Consider the following 20719-nt stretch of genomic DNA (forward strand, 5'->3'; position numbering starts at 1 on the left):
GCATACCCGTATGCTTACTGACGAGGTCAGGTAAAGTCCGGGAGCCTTGGTATTCGTACCCGTACGCGTACTGGCGAACTCAGTTGAAGTCCGGGAACAATTGTATGCGTACCCCGTACTCGTACTGAATTCAACTGATGTTTTGGATGTGTGATAGTATGCGTACCCGTTCGCCTACTGTCGGACACAATCCAAGTCCGGCTACTTAAGTATGCATACCCGTTTGCATACTTGAGTGGGTTAAGTTCTAGAATCGGTTTTGCCATGAACTAATACATTTATATAATAAGGAATGCAATCTTTTGAAAACCGTGTCTATTATGTTCATGAATTGATTCGAGTGAATCAAACCGATTTTGCTTCAATTGTATCTTGTATGCTTCTACGAGAATGTAAACAATTGAACAGCTCTATAACTAGTTTCATTTGAGTCATTTGAACTAGTTGTGGTTAATATGAATAAGGTTGGTATGAAAGTGTTCATATGGCTAACTTGGGTTAACTATTGTTGAGCCAACCTAGTGTACACATTTAGGTATAGGTTATCCATATCTAAATGAAGGTACATTTCATTTGTGTATAACAAGATAAGAGCATCTAACGGTGGAGAGATATTTCTTTGGTTTCAAGGAAACTTAGCTTGGCTCTTAGATCAGGTTTCATCTAACTGGTGAATATTGATTGCTTCGTTTCAAAGCTATCAAACCCTGATTTGAAGTCTGTATAGGGGAGAACTCTAGCAACTGGGAAACCTAATCCTCACACCTCCTGTGTGATAGTAGTTGCGACTAGAGTCGATTCTCCTTAACCTTAGGTATATTCCAAAACCCTGTAAGTTAACGACTTAAAGACTTCATTGGGATTGTGAAGCCAGACCCAACTATTTTTGCTGTAGTTGCATGTTCTGATCTTACTTATACTATCGTGATTGAGTATTATCTTTTCTAAGATTTGCTTGAGATTTATCTCCGATAGGTAAGATTAAAAGAAGTCACAAACATCCTCGTCTCATTGTTTGTGATTCCACAATATCTTGTTTCGCTTCCATACGATTAAGATTATTGTGAGGTGATTGATAATACTTGGTTGTTCTTTAGTAATATAAGTCCGGTTTATCAATTGGTTCCTGTGCACCTTGATCTATCAAAAGACGTAACAAAACTCATAGGTATTTTTGTGGAAGACAGATTTATCTATATCAATAGACTTATTAGTTTGAGACAGATTAGTTTATCATGTCTTCGACTTTGGGTCGTAGCAACTCTTAGTTGTGGGTGAGATCAGCTAAGGAAATCAAGTGCGTAGAATCCTGCTGGGGTTCAGAGACGTAAGGAGCACAACTGTACCTTGATCAGTGTTAGTTTGGTTAGGGATCAAATACATTCCAGTCCGAAGTTCGTTGGCAGTAGGCTAGTGTCTGTAGCGTCTTAGTACAGTGTGGTGTTCAAATCTGGACTAGGTCCCGGGGTTTTTCTGCATTTACGGTTGACTCTTTAGCAAAATTTCTGGTGTCTGTGTTATTTCTTTTTCGCATTACATTTGCTTATATAATTTAAATATCACTGGTTTTGCGATAAGTTCATTCAATTATTGAATCCGGCCTTTGGTTGTTGATTTAATCGATTGACACTTGGATATTGGTTTGTGATACCGTCTAAGTTATTTCTCTTATTCAATCGGGCTCGCAAATTCCTATTTGTTTGATTGCGGATTGAATTGAGAAATTGAGATATAACTGTTTGATATACTTTTCTAAAGATTGAGTCCGACTGTCTAGTTGATTCTCTTGAAAGTATATTGGAGTTTGTCCATACATATTGCGAAAACGAAATATTGTGTGTGGTTGTTACACCCCCGCTTTTTCAAAAAAGATTACTGAAAGGATAAACGCAATCCAAAGAGACTTTTGGTGGGGAAAAGAAAAACATAAAGGTTACTGATAAAAAAATTTATAGTGGTAAATAAGGTTGTCGTTCACTCGGACTTTGTTGAGATTGATTTTAGACTTAAATATAAAAAATACTAAAAATAATAAAATATATATACAACAAAAAGGTCACAGGATAAAGAGACACTGGGACGTAAGATTTCACTACTTTTCATGTTCTTGTGGTTCAGTCATTAACTCTAGACAATATAGCTCAAACAAAAGAAGTTGTGACTCTAATTCTTTGCCAACTTTTTTTTTCATAAAACATTAGTTGTAAGTTGTAGGCATGATGCATCAAAAGTAATTGAAACTAAGCATGCGACATCAGACAAAATAACAAGTAATTAATAGAAATTGTAAATCAATTAAATCTATGAAAAAAGTCAATAAAAGAATTAATTAATTAACCACAATCATGAAAATTCGCTTCCTCCATTGTCCCAGTGTTTGGGTTTAGCTCATCATATTGGAAACACGCTCAAAATTCATTTTTATTGCTCAAAGGTGGTTTACAAATGATGAAATGGGAGAAAAATTAATTAAAACCGGGTTTGTAACAATTATATTTGTTACAAACACAACTGTTACAGTGAACGATAAATGGAAACTGTCGCTGACACTGTAGCAAAACGATTGTCTTTAAGGGTCTTATATTCTTCGTTTTCTCCTTCAACGGCAGCAGCAGAGACAAGCTCTGCAACTCTGAATTCTCACCCTATTTCGTCCCCGAACTCTCCATAAACCTTCTCTGATACTCCAACACACTATAGATACTCGACATGGCCTCAGAATCACTGTAATAACTCCGGAATAATTCCAAATAACTCTGCCTGACACGGGAGAATATTCCTTCCTTTTTCTTTTCATGTACGCGTTTTACAGCTGCAAACTCTCCTTATTTATCTCTGCCACGCTCCAAACTGTCGCTCGAGCCAACAAACATGCACAGAACACGTTCAAACTCTGAATCACACACACAAAACTCGAGATGCTATATTAAAGACTTACCATCCTTGGTTAGTCGTAGCAGGGTGGTATCAAAGAATCCACGTAACAACCCTTTTCTTTCTTAATCAAAAGACTTACCATCCTTGTTTAGTCGTAACAGGGTGGTATCAATCCAAAACAAACCACAAATCCGACCATATCACGTTAAAATTCAATGCAGAAAATCCCGAGAAATCCCATGAATACCCATTGCTCTGTTTTCTTCAATCTGAATCTGCAGCCAAATCTAATCCAAACCATTGATTATACCGACCCTTTTTAGCTCTCACAAACCAAGCCCATCAAATTAAACCATTGAATCTCATAAAATCACGTCCAACTCTTGTATCTAATTTTGCCAGTTCACTGCACCACTTTCCCGCCAAAAGTATTTTTTATGTTTTGCCTCAAATCGATCACTCTAGCCAAATTCGATCCAATTCAAAGACCTTACCAAGCCTGTTTTACCAAAAGGAAGATAGCCATTCGATTTCAGGCATTAAGTCTTATTCGAACACCTCCAAAAGGCAAACCCTAATTCTGCCACCATTTTCCCGCCAAAATTGAAAATTCCAACGAAGAAGAAGGTCTCCCCTTATCCTGAGTGATGGAGTGCCGATAGTAATTAGTGTACCCCTTATCAAATGAGTACCCCTTATCCAAAACTGAGAGTCCGAATAACATGTGTCCTCTGGGTGCCTATATCAACTTTTCGAGCCGATTCTTCCAAAAATGTTTATTGCTTGAAAATACCTACAAACATAAGTTTATTAGCGAAAAGTGAGTCCTAACTAATCTAGTTATGGGTGAAAATGCGCTACACTTGCGTGCTCATCAAATTCCCCCACACTTACATTTTGCTAGTCCTCGAGCAAAACAGAAAATTGACCCGCTACATAGCTGGTCATATAGAGAGAGGGAGAGAGAGAGAGACCCGCTACACGGCTGGTCTTTTTTTTAGACCCGCTACACAGCTGGTCATAACATGCAAGAAAAAAGAAAAGACCCGCTACACAGCTTGTCATAACCCTAACAATCATAATTTTTTATTTTTTTAGACCTGCTACACAGCTGGTCAGAATATATTTATTTTTATTTTCTAGATCCGCCCAAGAGCTTGTCATAATATGCAAGAAAATTTCTGAAAAAAAAAAGAAAAATAAAAAGTTAATAACCACTCCCCCACACTTAAATCTAACATTGTCCTCAATGTTCTAAAGATAAAATTAAAAACATGAACAAGGAGAAATTGTTACTATTTAAAGGAAGTGAGGAAGGATATTACCAGAGTATCGAAAACTTGGGTTACCTCCCAGCAAGTGCTAAGTTTAAAGTCTTCAGCCAGCTTAAGAAAAGATTAGTCACCTCATAAAATCATAAAGTAGCAGCCGGAATATTTGTGGATCATCAAAACTAAATAAAGCTACCACAAATAAAAGGAATCAGCAACATAAAATTGACAAATAAAGAACACCCTTGTCTAGTTTCCTGTTTAAGACAACTACATCTAGCTGTGGTTAAGGTTCAGGCTCTATGAAAGGGTCTAGATAAAATATTTTCATGTGCTGGAATTCCTTAAAGCTAAGATTTAGTTTAGGTATTAGATTCTGGAAAACTCAAGTAAAAACTTTAAAGCACATAACAATAACCTGAATAACTGCGGATCCCTAAAGACAATTAGTTTTGACTTACACAATTGACCGCGATGAAAGTGGTGGTCAATCTTAGGCAAATGCGTCGATTTTAATCTTCTAAAGTACTTAGGCTTAGTCTTAAAACTTAATAACTGACACATTTCAAACTCATACGTTCCCACATTTGAAAGAAAAATATTTGGCGCGAAAACAAAATCAATCTGGGTATCATAGCCTGGGTAAACTACATCAACCAGAGGATGGGTTTCTAACAACTGAACTTCTTCCTGGAAATTATTAGGTTTGAGAGAGCTAGTATGAAAGTAATATGGCACAATGGTTGAGGCGGCATATATGAAGTCCCAAGTGAGGGACCTTTCTAAGAGTTAAATCACATGGAGAATGATAATCACCCCCGAACTTAGAGTTTTCAGTGTCTCTAGAAAGACTAGTCACAACTTCCCTAATTTCTAGGTCATTAGATTCCTGGAAATGGTCAATTGATTCTTCTAAGTCAGGTTCATCCTCACTCATCTCTACGAGTTCACTTTCTTTGTCTAAGACTATTTTTTCTAAATCGATAGACTCAAAATAAACTCGTTCCTCTAAACCATCATTGGCTTCGTGAAAAGGAAATACTACATCGTCTAAAACAGGGGTATTTCTAGTCAAATCCTCATCCTTTTGAATAGGTGAATAATTATTAAAATTATTTGGATTTAAACCAAAAATAGTACTATCATTATAAAACTCAATTGGAGTAACAAATTCCTGATCACTATGCCTAAAAAATTCAGGTTCTTCATCAACATTGTCCACATCATAATCATCATTATAATAAGATGAAAATGATCGAACCTCATCTAAACAAGTTGTGTTATCAATTCTAACCTCGTCATCTTGATTATAAAAATTGTCCTCATTTTCACGGGTGATATTGGAAAGAATGTATTGGCAATCAAGAGTAATTCGAGCAATTCTTTCTTCCGTCTCTAATTCAAACCTATGTATTGACTCAGAAAACTCACGTGTTGTCTCACATGTTGACTCAGCCAACTTCCTGAGGTTATCTTCTAAAGAAGTTTCACTCATTGTTACAGTTCTTTCGTCCATAAGTAAGTCATTTGTGTCCGCTAACTTATGTGTCGACTCAAGTAACTTACGTGTTGACTCAAGTATCTTACGTGCCTCATACAGGGGAGAGGAATTACAAGAAATTTTCTCGTATGACCGGTGGAATGTGGATAGTAATTGGGCTCGCCATGGTATAGACCATAACCTTCAAAAGTTTGGCGTTCCCAACCACTATTTACATTATAGTCATAAAGAGAGTGATGTCCATATTGTTCAGTTGGATAATCATTGTATTGGCTATTCTTATACCGGTTTGACATCCAGAGTCTCAACACAAAATAAAACCCACTGACAGGGGATTCGTGGGTGGATAAAGTCTTACCTACCGTACCACGATGGGCAATGAACCGTTGAAGTCAACTCAGGCCACCGACTCATATGTCAGTGTACGAACCTGAGGGGTCGAGACAATATCGTAACTGTCGTCCTCCCCTGCAGCAGTTTTATTTAACTTAACCCTTTTTTAGTTTTTTTTTTAAAAAAAATGTCCAAAAGTCTAAAAATAAAGTCCATAAATAAAAAAAAATACAAAAAAAAAAATCCTAATTACAGTTTCTAAAAATAAAATCTAATAAAAATGAAATAACTATATACAAAAATATTCTTCTTCACACCTTTTGGATTTCTCTTTTCTTTCCTTCTTTGGATTTGCTTTTCTTTGCAGTACTTCTCTTTTTCTTTAGCTCCAAGTCTGAAAGCAAACAGAAATACCAAAACGCATAAAAAAGAACAAAAATAATAAAAATAAAATAAAACCCAAAAAACAAATCTAAAAACAAGTCCGCGTCGGCGGCACGAAAAATTGATGGAATTTTATATAGTGGTAAATAAGGTTGTCGTTCACTCAGACTTTATTGAGATTTATTTTAGACTTATATATAAAAAATACTAAAAATAAGAATATATATATAAAAAAATGGTCACAGGATGAAAAGACACTGGGCGTAAGATTTCACTACTTTTCATGTTCTTATGGTTCAGTCATTAACTCTAGATAATATACCTCAAACAAAAGAAGTTGTGACTCTAATTCTTTGCCAAAATTAAATTTCATAAAACATTAGTTGTAAGTTGTAAGCATGACGCATCAAAAGTAATTGAAACTAAGCATGCGACATCAGAAAAAATAACAAGTAATTAATTGAAATTATAAATCAATTAAATCTATGAAAAAAGTCAATAAAAGAATTAATTAATTTACCACAATCATGAAAAGTCGCTTCCTCCGTTGTCCCAGTGTTTGGGTTTAACTCATCAAATTGGAAACACGCTCAAAATTCATTTTTATTGCTCAAAGGTGGTTTACAAATGATGAAATGGGAGAAAAATTGATTAAAACCGGGTTTGTAACAATTATATTTGTTACAAACACAACTGTTACAGAGAACGATAAATGGAAACTGTCGTTGACACTGTAGCAAAACGACTGTCTATAAGGGTCTTATATTCTTTGTTCTCTCCTTCAATGGCAGCAGCAGAGACAAGCTCTGCAACTCTAATTTCTCACCATTTTTCGTCCCCTAACTCTCCATAAACTTCTCTGATACTCCAAAACTCTATAAATACTCGACAGGGCCTCAGAATCACTGTAATAACTCCGGAATAATTCCCAATAACTCTGCCAGACACGGGAAAATATTCCTTCCTTTTTCTTCTCATGTACGCGTTTTACAGCTGCAAACTCTCCTTATTTATCTCTGCCACGCTCCAAACTGTTGCTCGAGCCAACAAACATGCACAGAACACGTTCAAACTCTGAATCACACACACATAACTCGGGATGCTATAATAAAGACCTGAGATATTATGATTTCAAAGAATCCACGTAACAACCCTTTTCTTTCGCAATCAAAAGACTTACCATCCCTGTTTAGTCGTACAGGGTGGTATCAATCCAAAACAAACCACAAATCTGACCAGATCACGTTGAAATTCAATGCAGAAAATCCCGAGAAATCCCATGAATACCCACTGCTCTGTTTTCGTCAATCTGAATCTGTAGCCAAATCTAATCCAAACCATTGACCATACCGACCCTTTTTAGCTCTCACAAACCAAGCCCATCAAATTAAACCATTGAATCTCATGAAATCACGTCCTAACTCTTGATTCAAATTCTGCCAGTTCACTGCACCACTTTCCCGCCAAAAGTATTTTTTATGTTTTGCCTCAAATCGATCACTCTAGCCAAATTCGATCCAATTCAAAGACCTTACCAAGCCTGTTTTACCAAAAGGAAGATATCCATTCGATTTGAGGCATTAAGTCTCACTCGAACACCTCCAAAAGCCAAACCCTAATTCTGCCACCATTTTCCCGCCAAAATTGAAAATTCAAACGAAGAAGAAGGTCTCCCCTTATCCTGAGTGTTGGAGTGCCGATAGTAATTAGTGTACCCCTTATCTAAAACTGGGAGTTCGAATAACATTTGTCCTCTGGGTGCCTATACCAACGTTTCGAGCCGATTCTTCCAAAAATGTTTATTGCTTAAAAATACCTACAAACACAAGTTTATTAGCGAAAATTGAGTCCTAACTAATGTAATTATGGGTGAAAATGCGTCATAGTTGCGTGCTCATCAGTTACTACCTAAAAGGTTTTAATTTCCTGTGGAAGCCTTTAGTTATGGGAGGATTAGGTTTCAAAGATGCAAATAAAATGAATCTGGATATGATAGCCAAACTAGCATGGAGAAGCTTCACAACCAAAGACAATGTGCACTAGTATTCTAAAACACAAATACTTTAGAAATACTACAATTTTTCACACTAAAAGCACTATAATGAAACCTGGATTTGGAAATGCATTAAACAGGGAGTGTCAATCATACACAAATTCAGTTGTTGGGAAGTAGGAGATGGCAAAGCAACTAATATTTGGACATACATTTGGTTACCGGACTTAGATGAGACTCTTGAAGCACATTGTGGTTCAATCCCAAATTCTTTAACACTTGTAGCCGAGTTAATCGACTCAGATACACAGAAGTGGAATTCATACAAAGTTAGAAATAACTTTCCTTCAAACATTTATGGAATTTTTTTTAAAGATCAAACTCTTTCCAGACGCAAGGGAAAAATGAAAAAAGACACCTTAAGATGGTTTTTAAAAAAAATGGTAACTTCACCGTGAAATCTATGTATGATAAAATCCAAAACAATGTTCCTAATCAGTCTACTCAGGACAATGTTGCTTTCTGGAAAGCTTTTTGGAAGTTGAACATATCACAGAAAATCAAGATTTTCTTGTGGAAATGCATTACCAATTAGGAAACTAATGGGTCAATATCGAGAAATTATCGATTTACATTGCGTTTTCTATAATCATCCCTATGAGTCTTTAAAACATATATTTTTTGAATGTGCTTATGCAAAATCAGTTTGGATGCTACCACCGTTAGCAGGTCTGACTTTCAATCTTAACTCAGATCTCCTTTCCATGAATATATACCTTAATTGGATTGCAGGAAATTCGGAAGCTAATGTGATTGAAATCACAGCCACAAAATGTTGGATAATATGGAAAGAAAGATGCTTGAGAATCTTTCAAGGGAAATCGAAAACTAGTCTACAAAATTTTTTAACAGTGCTAAGACACCTTAAATTTTGGTCACCATCCTTGTTAGATACTTCTTCTGCCTTGACTTCAGAACATACATATGTTTTAGGAGCAACACTAAGAACTCATACAACACTGAGTACTAACGACAACTAAAGATGGACTCCACCTGAACCAAATAAATATAAGATTAATTTTGATGCTTCATGGATGGATGAAAATAGTCTCACAGGATATGGACTGATTTTACATGTTGCAACAAGTACAACTATCCAAGCTGGATCTAGGACCATCCATGCCTCCAGCTCCGAAGAGGCAGAAGCACTGACATTGCTTGAAGCAGCAAGGTGGGCGACAAGCATGGACTGCAAATTCTTCTGGATTGAAGGAGATTGCAAGGGTGTTATTGATTTTGCACAAGGTCAAGCAAATACAATTCAATGGAGAAATCAAGCAATAATCTATGAAGCAATGAGGATTTTAAAGTCATGTGAGTCTTTTTTGGGTTTTACTTTCAATCATAGGAGTGTTAACAAGGTTGCAGATGTCTTAGCGAAACAAGCAAGAACTCAAGGCACTCACAAACAACAATCGGGACAAATGCCATCTTTCATTCAACCTGCTTTAGATTATGACTTTAAGTTTTTAATTTCAAACGCAATGTGTGCACAAACTGAGGATAACAATCTGTTGGTAGGTTCTCGTATCTCAGTTTGCACTAACGAGATAAGAGCAGCCAACAGTTCTACTAGTCTCTTGTAATTCTGTTTTCTTCGATATATTAACTTTCAAAAAAAAAAAAAAAGTGACGGTCGTGATATAAAAACTTGACCTAAAACAAGTCTTTTTATATGTACTATAAATTTTGGACTAGTGACTCGTGCACTGATAACCTTAGATGGTGCTAACCTAATCATTCTTCTCATCTCATCAGTTAAAAATCGAACTAAAAACAAAAAAGAACAATAATGCAAAAAGAAAAAGAGAGAAAGACTAATGAATGAGTATACTATAATGGTAATGGGTTTAAACATGCTTATTAAGTACATAATCTAACAGTAATAAACAATCCAAAAGTAAACCAAAAAAAAGCAAGCACTTTTAAAGAAGAAAAAACAACACTTGGGTGCCTTGATACAAAAAAAAGAAAGAAAAAGGACAAGCAACAACTCCACTGTGATTAATGGTATATTTTCTCGTGATATAGTATCAAATTGGGCCTATGCTACAAAGATCCATAGAGAGTTACGATTCATGTGACCTAGGTGAGGTGACGACTGATGTTTGATGGGAGTAAGTGGAATCAATATCATCATTCATTCCTCAACATATTACAAATGGCCCCAGACTTCCACATTTATTTGCTTGGTGAAAATCGAAAATTATGCCATACTTTTCACCATGATGTGATATCATGCTGAACCATACGTACATTTGTTCAGCAGTTGCTTTATAAATTTGACGCTTTCGCTTGGACCATTCCTGCTGGACTTTGTTTGTTTTCCGAATTTGGGCACACTCCTTGACTAGTGTGTAAGTAATATTTTAATTTGCACGTAACATTTCAATCTCTACCATTCATTTAATTTAGGGAGTTATAAAACGAAGGTCGAGATTCTAAACATAGAGGGTAAGGGGAACTTCAATTAAATAATCAATCAATCGGAAGAATATATGAAATACAACCTCTTTAAAGGAATGTGAACAAATTTGTATTTGCTCGTTGCACATTAAATTCAATTCCACGCCAACAATTCTATAAAGATAGCCGCAAAGAGAACGCATCATGGTTCAAAATTTATCACCCAATTTGTTCTGTCTTTAGGTAATACTACTTCAGGTAATATACTTTAGTTAAAAAATGAGTTATGTTATCACATATTGAGAGAAATCGTCGCTCTAGTTTGTTTCGCCTTTAGGTAATATATTTCCGTTGAAAATGAGTATGCTATCACACATTGAGAGAAATCCTCACATCATATTTCGTCTTGAGAAACATCTTCCCAATACCTTTGTTGTGATCATTGTTGGGCCGGAAAACCCATGAATCAGGATACCATAAGACGCTTCAACCATGAACTTGTGATGAATGGATTTCACTTATAACACAACATTCATCCTATTTTTAACAGATTTCTTTTCACATAAATCATAACATTCACTTTAAAAAATTCTGTTATCATACGTTAGTATTTTAATTGCAAAACTAGTCATAAAAACCCAAGGTGACCAAACTTGTGGTACAAAAACCCCACTCAAATGTTGGGATCTATTAAAACTCCATCTTAAACAAACTTGATACAAAAACCCCAAATTTTTAAAAATTGATACAAAAACCCCAAATTTCAAAATTGGTTTCATCAAATTTTTTGGGGTTTCGCCAAATTTTGGTTTCATCAACCGCGAGTTATTTTTGTTTTGTTGGGGTTTTTGTGTTACTTTTGTTTTGATGGGTTTTTTGTGGATGGATAGTTCTGGGATTATAACTCGGGGACCGTTTTAATTGAGCAAGGAAAAAAAACGTTTTAGGTTTTTTAAAGATGTCGATTCGGTTCTGGTGCAGCGAAGCAGGAACTGCGCGCACACTAGCAAAGTTGTTAGGCATAGGTTAGCTCCTATAAGACAGGCGGAGCCAAAGTGACCTACCACTCATTTAAACAAAAGACATCATCGATCGAAACAAAAATTAAATCAAGGCCAATATCCAACACGGCCATACCCATTGAGATCCACCCCTACTTGTCATTAAAATTACGAAATCTAACTCCTCCAATAAAATCAGCTTATACCCTCCTCCTCCACTTCTCCTCCTCACTCTCTCCTCTGCAACAACAATGGAGGCACTTACATTTGTTCCATCACACGTGCCTCTGCAACATTCATCATCATCATCTCATTCCTTCAACAAATCAAATTTGGTGGTGAAGAAGAAGAAGGGTCATTGTCATTTTTCTGTGATTTCTTCCAGTACTACTAATAGAACTGTTGAGGTATCTGAGAAATCCTCAACTGTTAGTACTAGTAATGAAAACAACCCATTAAAGAAATCATCTTTATCTTCTTCTTCTGTGCCTCCATTGATGAAGGTATCACCAGAATCATTACAATATGAGAGTGGGTTTCTTGGGAGTATACCATCAAAACAAGGGATTGATGAGTTATTAGGAGAAGATATTCCAGATTCTATGAGTTATTTGACTAATATACTTTCATCTAAAGTTTATGATGTTGCTATTGAATCACCATTGCAATATGCTAAGAAACTGTCTGAAAGAATTGGTGTTAATGTCTGGCTTAAAAGAGAAGATCTTCAACCTGTAAGTTTTCTTCTTAATTTCTGTATGAAATCAATTTCGCAAATGTGGGTTTTGATTTGTTTGATGATTTGATGGTAATGGGGGATTGTATCTCTTTTTTCTTTCTTTTTGGTGTTGTAGGTGTTTTCATTTAAGCTTAGAGGAGCTTACAATATGATGGCAAAGCTCTCAGAGGATCAATTAGCTCGTGGTGTGATTTGTTCGTCTGCGGGGAATCATGCTCAAGGTGTTGCATTGGCTGCTCAAAGATTAGGTTGTGATGCTGTAATTGTCATGCCGGTGACAACACCGGAAATTAAGGTTCAAGTTCAATCCTTTATACTATAAGATGGGTTAATTTGATTGACTAGTGATTTAATGGATGGAGACTGTTGCTATTGGTTCAAATGTGGTTGTGGCTGAAGTCATAGTTTCCGTACAATTAAGTTTGTTGTTGTAACAAGTTGAAAGCTCTTATGCTTGTAATTCCCTTCATTATCTAAAGTTGTGTGCTTTGTTCTTCAGTGGAAATCTGTCAAGAGGTTAGGTGCCAAGGTTGTCCTTGTTGGTGATTCGTATGATGAAGCGCAAGCATACGCTAAACAACAAGGTGAACAAGAAGGGCGGACATTCATACCACCCTTTGATCATCCTGATGTTATTATGGGACAAGGGACAGTTGGGATGGAGATTGTGCGTCAAGCAGAAGAGCCACTGCATGCAATTTTTGTACCTGTTGGTGGTGGTGGCCTAATTGCTGGAATTGCGGCTTATGTAAAGCTGGTTTGTCCGGAGGTTAGTCAGTCACTTAGCAGATATTAACCTCAATAGTTCTTGGTTTCATGTGTGGTATAGCTGACACAGTAGTCCTAAGGATATCTTTTTGTGAATGCAGGAATTTTTATTGGAGTTGGAGAATGACCATGTTTTCTTGTCGTTCGCTTTATCTGCGATAGAATCCTAAACTTATTTCTAGAACATGTTCACCGTGAACTTTGGTTTTGCAAGTTTACCTGAACGTATATTTACATTCGTTTTGAATACACTTATATTAGTACTACTGCTGTTCTTAAAGACACTAGCATTTTGGGTATGATCCTCTATTTTGGGACCCTCCAAGTTGACTCATTGGCCATTCCCTGCTTTTGCTGCTTGTCGATAAACAATTATGCAGCATGTATCTAATTGTTGTGACTAGTTCAGCGTTCACTCAGATTTCAGATTCAACACTATTTGAACTTAGGACTTTCATTATTATGGAACTCTGAAGATACATAACTTTTTATGCTTTCTGTGCAGGTTAAAATCATTGGGGTGGAACCCTCTGATGCAAATGCAATGGCTTTGTCTTTACACCATGGGGAGAGAATCATGCTGGACCAAGTTGGTGGTTTCGCAGACGGCGTAGCTGTAAAAGTTGTCGGAGAAGAAACATTCCGCTTATGCAGGGAGTTAATAGATGGAGTGGTTCTTGTTAGTCGTGATGCAATTTGTGCATCAATAAAGGTAGGTCTGTTTATGTATTCTTCTTCCTTTCTTTATCTCTTTTAGCCCCTAAGATATCTGGTTTCAACCTATTATGACGTTCAGATTATTGTAGGATATGTTTGAGGAGAAAAGGAGTATTCTGGAACCTGCAGGAGCTCTTGCCCTAGCTGGAGCAGAAGCGTACTGCAAGTACTACGGCCTCAAGGGTGAAAACGTTGTGGCAGTAACCAGTGGGGCAAACATGAATTTTGATAGACTGCGATTGGTAACTGAACTTGCTGATGTTGGTAGGAAACGTGAGGCTGTCCTTGCAACTTATATGCTAGAGGAGCCTGGAAGCTTTAAACAATTTTGTGAACTGGTACAGTCAACCATAATGCCTCATCTTTTTTCATTTAAAAGATTTTCTGTTTCATACCACTCTTCCATCTCAACATGATGCTTGTGTTCTCAGATAGGCCCAATGAATATCACTGAATTCAAATACAGATACGATACCAGTAAAAACGAGGCTCTCGTTCTGTACAGGCAAGTACTGCTTGATTTACATGAAGCAAGAAAGATTGCAATAAGTTATCTTCAATCAATGCCGAATAACCTTATTGCCCCGTGTTTCGTTTTTCATATGTTGAATGATGGCCATTTTGCAGTGTTGGTCTTCATACAGTTTCTGAGCTGACAGCAATGGTGAACCGGATGGAATCATGTCAACTTCGAACCATTAACCTCACAACTAATGACTTGGTGAAAGATCATCTACGACATCTGGTAACCTCTTAACATGTTCAGTCCCCTTCCAATTCATTAATGTGTACCAAATCGGTGCATCAACATAGTAGTATAAGTTCCTCAGTTTCACAGCACATCTGATGACAGTAAATCAATATAATATCTTTCTAAAGAAGATGCAAAAAAAAAAAAAAAGTCCAGCTAGATTGTCTTGGATATGTGTTACTCTCGATCCATGTCTTTTTTGAGCCTTCAATGTGCACCACTGTGTTCTCTGAGATGCCTATTATCTAATTATTGCTTCCTTGAATATTCTTGCTGGTAAATGATGTTTTTACAGTGCTGTTATTTCAAGGATATGATTCAATTTCGTTCTCGTATTTCTGGCAGATGGGTGGTAGATCAAATGTTCAAGATGAGCTAATTTGTCGATTTGTCTTCCCAGAGAGACCCGGTGCTCTGGTGAAATTTCTTGATACCTTCAGCCCACGTTGGAACATTAGTTTGTTCCATTACCGTGCACAGGTCTGCATCTGAAAACCTCATTAACTGCTCTTCCCAAATGCATCTCTTTTCATAAGCGAAGCCCTTACCCCCTCAATAGTTGGGGACCATGAACTAGATAGTAGCCTTGTTTACGTTGAAGTATAATACATTGTCTGACTCTGACTTCCTCGTTGTTGTTTCTGTTCTCTTTTTCACCAGGGTGAGACTGGTGCCAATGTTTTGGTTGGCATTCAAGTTCCAAGTTCTGAGATGTATGAATTCCGGGTGTGTGTTGATAATCTTGGTTACGAGTACACAGATGAAATGAGCAATGCTGCATTTAGGCTTTTGATGCAGTGAACAGATTAGCAATTTCGCGTGTTATTACATATATAATGCTCTTGAACTGATTACCTCAGCATCCTATGCCAGTTAGGTTTCGCTCAAAGCTATTTTTCCGTTCATAAGAAGGGAATGCAGTGCTTTTTATTTGCATTCCATGTTTCTCTCCTGTCTTAGTCGTATTTGTATTTGCAGGTGTTGTCTAATATAATGAATTAGCTAGGTTTCATCCCTTCAGCTGTAACCAACTCTTGTCATATAATCGATTATCTATTATGTGTAACCTGGAACTCTTTTTCGTGATTTTGTACTTCAACTGCAAATTCAATTTCAATTGGCAAGAGTTCCATTTTCGATTATGGCCTCTTCCCCACAGGATACTTGGTTGGCTGTGACTTTCAGAAGGAAGATGACATTGTGTTTTTGGAGTTTGAAGGATTTTCATACACTAGCATTGACTTCCTAAATGCCCACCAAACATAAGATGCAACTCCTGGGCCCCTGGCACAAACAAATATTTATGATTGTAAAGTTGTCGCCTTAAGAACTGGACAATTTATACAGTGATGATCAGAATACTTCTCTTTCCAGGTAAACTGAACACACTTTCATAAACAAAAGAGTTTCAACCTAATCTCTCCCGCTTCCAAGGAAACTCAACCATAGGAAGCAAAGTACATGCAGTGTTGTGCCCTTATACTGCCAGTTCTCTTTTGCTGCTTTTGACCCAAGATCAACAGACAATCTACAACCATGCAATTAATCAAGAATCGTAAGTAAAAATTACTATTAACTTGAAGCTAACCAACAATTGAATTAACATAATCATCAAACAGTGCATGTATATACTAATGAAATAGAGATGTCTGGTACACAATAGATTGCTGCAAATCTGCTTGAACCAGCAGTTCCACTCGTATCAAGAAAATACTAAAATGTAAAAACATTTCTGTTCTGCAGAGTCGGTTCTAGTTTTGGCATTATGGCCACATGGCAAGCAGGAAGTACAATTTCTCATACAAAAATCATCGACTCCAGGTCTCCGGCCTGCTAAATACGTTGCTCTCCTCGTCCTGCAACACCGGGTACGCAGCTACAAGAGCAGCCTGCGCTCCAGTGTACAGCAAGTTATAAATCTTCCAATACACCCCCTGACCCTCCGTGCTGGATGAAAAAGTCCCTGGTGGGAACTGCAGATTTTATGTGAAAAGTCATTAACACCTTCAACGATGATAAGGTATTAAGAACAAACAAGTACAAGTTTTTTAAACACAAAACAAATAATACTCCTGGAAACTAAAGAATGAAATTACATGGGGATTAATTTAAGGAGAACAACTTCCATCTACGAGATGAAGAAAATCTCCAAACCGGGGACCAAAAGAAAGTAGGAGTTCTAGTTTGTAACATTGAGATGTTAAGTATAGGCCAACGATCATGATCCAAATATATTGAGATGTTAAGAAGACTTCAACTTAGGATACTCATAGCCTTTATTTTTAATCCATAATTAGATGATTCTATATGCATAAAGCGGTTATTCACTGATTGAATGAACAAGAGTTTATTACAGAACGTGGCAAGAACATAAGGGGGAGTGTTCTCATTACTTAACTAGAGATAGGTATCTACAGGAAGGATACATAAATGCTGTGAGTATCTACCAGAAACAGCATATGAAGGTGGATTAGAAGATGGGACCTTCAAATGGAACAGATTCTTGGATGATCAAAGAGTAACATAGATTTTATGTTCAGTATGTAAATTTTAAATAGCTCCTACAACCTTAATAAGAAAGTAATATGTAATAATCTATATGGATCCAGAACTATTTTGCAACCAAGTGAGAGACTGTATAATCCGTTTATAGCTACTCAAGGATTAAATGACAAACCTTGAAGACTGGAGCCGATGTCAGTTGCCACCAACTTTGCAAGTTTGTATCTAACCTGATTATAAGCTTCATCTTCAAACTTGTTAACAATAGCCACCCATTGGTATAGCTTGGTAGCTTTCTCAATTGACTCTGGTGCTGCCCAATTACGAGTTTCAGATATGTAAACTTTGCAACAACCAAGCATCAACTTCAACATTTCTCTTGTTTCCAACTCCACGAACTATAGAAAATAACACACAGGTATTAACAAGAATAATTGAGGAAAATAATTCTTTAGTACCAATCCTTTCAGTCCAAGTAAAAGTTAAACATAAGTTGCTATTTTACAGAAATAAATTGTGCAAGTAAAAAACTCCAATATTACCACGATAGTATTGAAGTCAATTACTACAAACAACATAAACCGGTAGCCTAAATTCATAATTCTTGATCATATAAGGACTAATCCATGAACACACAAATTCAATCAAGTGAACAAAGAAAGCAATACCAATTTATGAAATAAAGCAAATTAAGAAGCCGAATTATACCATATATATGAGAAAGCGATAATCTCCTCCTCAAAGATCAAGGCTCTCTGTGCGCTCCAATTTCATACCCAATGAAGCTGCAATACGTCTAAATCTCAATCTCAAATCATCCATTACATGTTTTTCTGTTTTTTTCCTTTCCTTCTTTAGGGAGAAAAGCATCCATAATAGATTGAACACTCTGATTCTCAGGATCAAAAACGGAATATGTTTTGATTAATTCATTCAGCTCTTCATTCAGCTGAACTTGTTTGTTTGCAGCTGACTCAGCGTCTGAATCTGAGTCAACTCCTGACTCGGACCGAGTCAGCAGTCAGACCGTTTGTTTTCCATTTTGAGTCAGATCTGACTCGACCTCTGACTCAGACATAACCCCTGACTCGGACTCATTTGAGTCAGGTAACAAAATACTCCCGACTCATGGGACCAAACCACTGACTCACTTATTTCCGAGTCAGATGAGTCAGATCTGATTCAAAACAAACATATCGACTCAGATTCAGATGAGTCAGGTGATTTCACTCAGATCCAGATGATTCAGATCCAGACGACTCAGATGAGTTAGGAGTAAACAAACATGGTGTAATATTCTTTTGAATCCTAGATGAAAAACAATTAGGTCGAATTTGAAGAGTTGAGTTCCAAACATCTAAACAACCTTGAAAAAACCCTAATTCTGCTCGAACATCGAACCCTACTGATAAGCCTACTTGTTTCCATACTTTTGTTCTTGAAATCAGACCATCTTTATATCCTGCATTAATTCCTTCCTGGTGATGTGTATCATAGTTTATTGGATCCAAATCATCTTTAATCATGATTTTGTGGTGGAGATTGGAAAGAGTGATCAAGGGAAGTGGTATTACTCACCGACTTCAAGTTAGACGCGAAAGTAACTCTTCTAGGTTCTAGCCGCCGGGTTCCACTTAGCGCGGGTTTTTACTTGGGCTCTGATCAAAACAAGAGACATGAGTACTTATATAGAGATTCAGTCAACTGCCCCTTAACCAAGAACGATTTTCTTTGGGATCATGGTTTTTTTGGGACCATGATTTTATTAGGCCACCTTCCCTATAGTGATAAGGCGTGTCCTAAAACATTGAAATGACTAACCTACCCTTAACCTAATTTAATTTAAAACCAACCTAATAACCACCTATATATATAACCATCACCTCCTCCCACCACCACCGCCGATTACCACCACCACCACCTCTGATTATCACCACCACCAACCACCGATTACCACCACCACCGCCCACCACCGCCGATTACCACCACCACCACCTCTGATTATCACCACCACCAACCACCGATTACCACCACCACCTCCTCCTCCCACTACCACCGCCGCCTATTTAAGAAATGTAACAACATCAATGCAATCGCAATTAAGTTCTGTTACATGATAATTTTATCGAGTATAAAAGACGCCAGCCACAGCCTGATTCTTCCATGGGACCACTCCGGAGGTATTTTCCAACAAACCCTTCACTTTAATTTGATTTTGATTGCTTCAATCGAATAGAAATCATCAAAATAGGGTTTTAGTAGGAGTTACAGAGCCATGTTCGGTTAGGCCGATTTTCCAAAAAACCCTAGTTTACTAACCGAACTTCTTGAAAATGAAGAACACGAAGAACAGTTCGGTTCTATTGGATTTAAAACTAAGTCACCGAACTCTCTGTTCGGTTGTTTCGCAAAAAAATTTAAAACTACAAAGTAACCGAACTCCACCCTTAGAACCGAAAAAAAAACAAATCCAGTCTAACCGAACTGTGTTGTTGTGGCCACTATCTTGAGTTCCAAAATAACCGAACTTAGCCAATAGAGTTCGGTTTTTTCGCAAAAATTTTTAAAACTACAAAGTAACCGAACTTAGCCAATAAAGTTCGGTTGATTCGCAAAAAATACTTTTAACCGAACTCCTTGTATTAGAACAACAGAAGTCCATAAGTTCGGTTCCTTCGCAAAATAAGGATATCACCGAACTTTAATTTACGAAAATAATGAGAAGTTCACAAGTTCGGTTCGTTCGCAAAAATGTTAAGTTTTCTTTGTAACCGAACTCTACCTTTGAAACTTCGTAACCGAACTCTACCTAATTCGCCAAGAAATAAATTTCGTAGTAACCGAACGTTTGCCTAATTGCATATATGCATATATAAGCCCAGTTCGGTTGATTCGCAAAATATGTTGAAGTTTGCGAACCAACCGAACTTCTAACACTAGGTTACTTTTAACCTGCAGTTCGGTTGGGAACTTGTTTGCGTTGAAGTTTGCGAACTAACCGAACACACAAGATGTACCCAAATAAATTGTTAAGTTCAAAGTTCGGTTACCTACCATTTTATCCTAAGTAACCGAACATTACACTGTACGACCAAAACCTCCATTAACGAGCGAGTTCGGTAACCTGCGTGTTTGGAAAACGTAAACGAACTACACTTTCAGGTGTGTTCGGTTACATGTTCTTGACATATGGTAACCGAACTGACCCAAATCTACATAAAAATTTTCATTTTTTTTGAAAGTTTGGAGCAATTCAACCAACATTATCTAAGTTTGAAGCACACCTGGGTACCCAAATACCCTTCCTCCGGTTGTGGTTGGTAAAATCCATCGTTTTTCATGTTTTCCTTCTTCATCTTCTCTAACTTTACTCTCTCAATAATTCTACTTCTTTAAAAAAAAAACCATGTGATTTT

General features: G+C 37.0%; 2 protein-coding genes across 2 annotated transcripts; both read left to right on the forward strand.

Annotated features, from left to right (window-relative positions):
• The first annotated feature begins 9453 nt into the window (after positions 1 to 9453).
• LOC113312069 lies at positions 9454 to 10005 on the forward strand. Its single transcript, XM_026560836.1, has one exon. It carries the CDS (start codon positions 9454 to 9456, stop codon positions 10003 to 10005), a length of 552 nt encoding a protein of 183 aa, XP_026416621.1.
• A 2033-nt stretch (positions 10006 to 12038) lies between these two features.
• On the forward strand, positions 12039 to 15940 carry LOC113310303 (threonine dehydratase biosynthetic, chloroplastic-like). The gene is made up of 9 exons (XM_026558923.1): positions 12039 to 12560; positions 12681 to 12860; positions 13065 to 13334; positions 13839 to 14045; positions 14140 to 14388; positions 14482 to 14555; positions 14678 to 14795; positions 15147 to 15281; positions 15462 to 15940. Exons 1-9 carry the CDS (start codon positions 12078 to 12080, stop codon positions 15600 to 15602), a joined length of 1857 nt encoding a protein of 618 aa, XP_026414708.1. The 5' UTR covers positions 12039 to 12077; the 3' UTR covers positions 15603 to 15940.
• Positions 15941 to 20719: the final 4779 nt, after the last annotated feature.

This window comes from Papaver somniferum, chromosome 9 (genome assembly GCF_003573695.1).
Source record: "Papaver somniferum cultivar HN1 chromosome 9, ASM357369v1, whole genome shotgun sequence".
Taxonomy (NCBI): domain Eukaryota; kingdom Viridiplantae; phylum Streptophyta; class Magnoliopsida; order Ranunculales; family Papaveraceae; genus Papaver; species Papaver somniferum.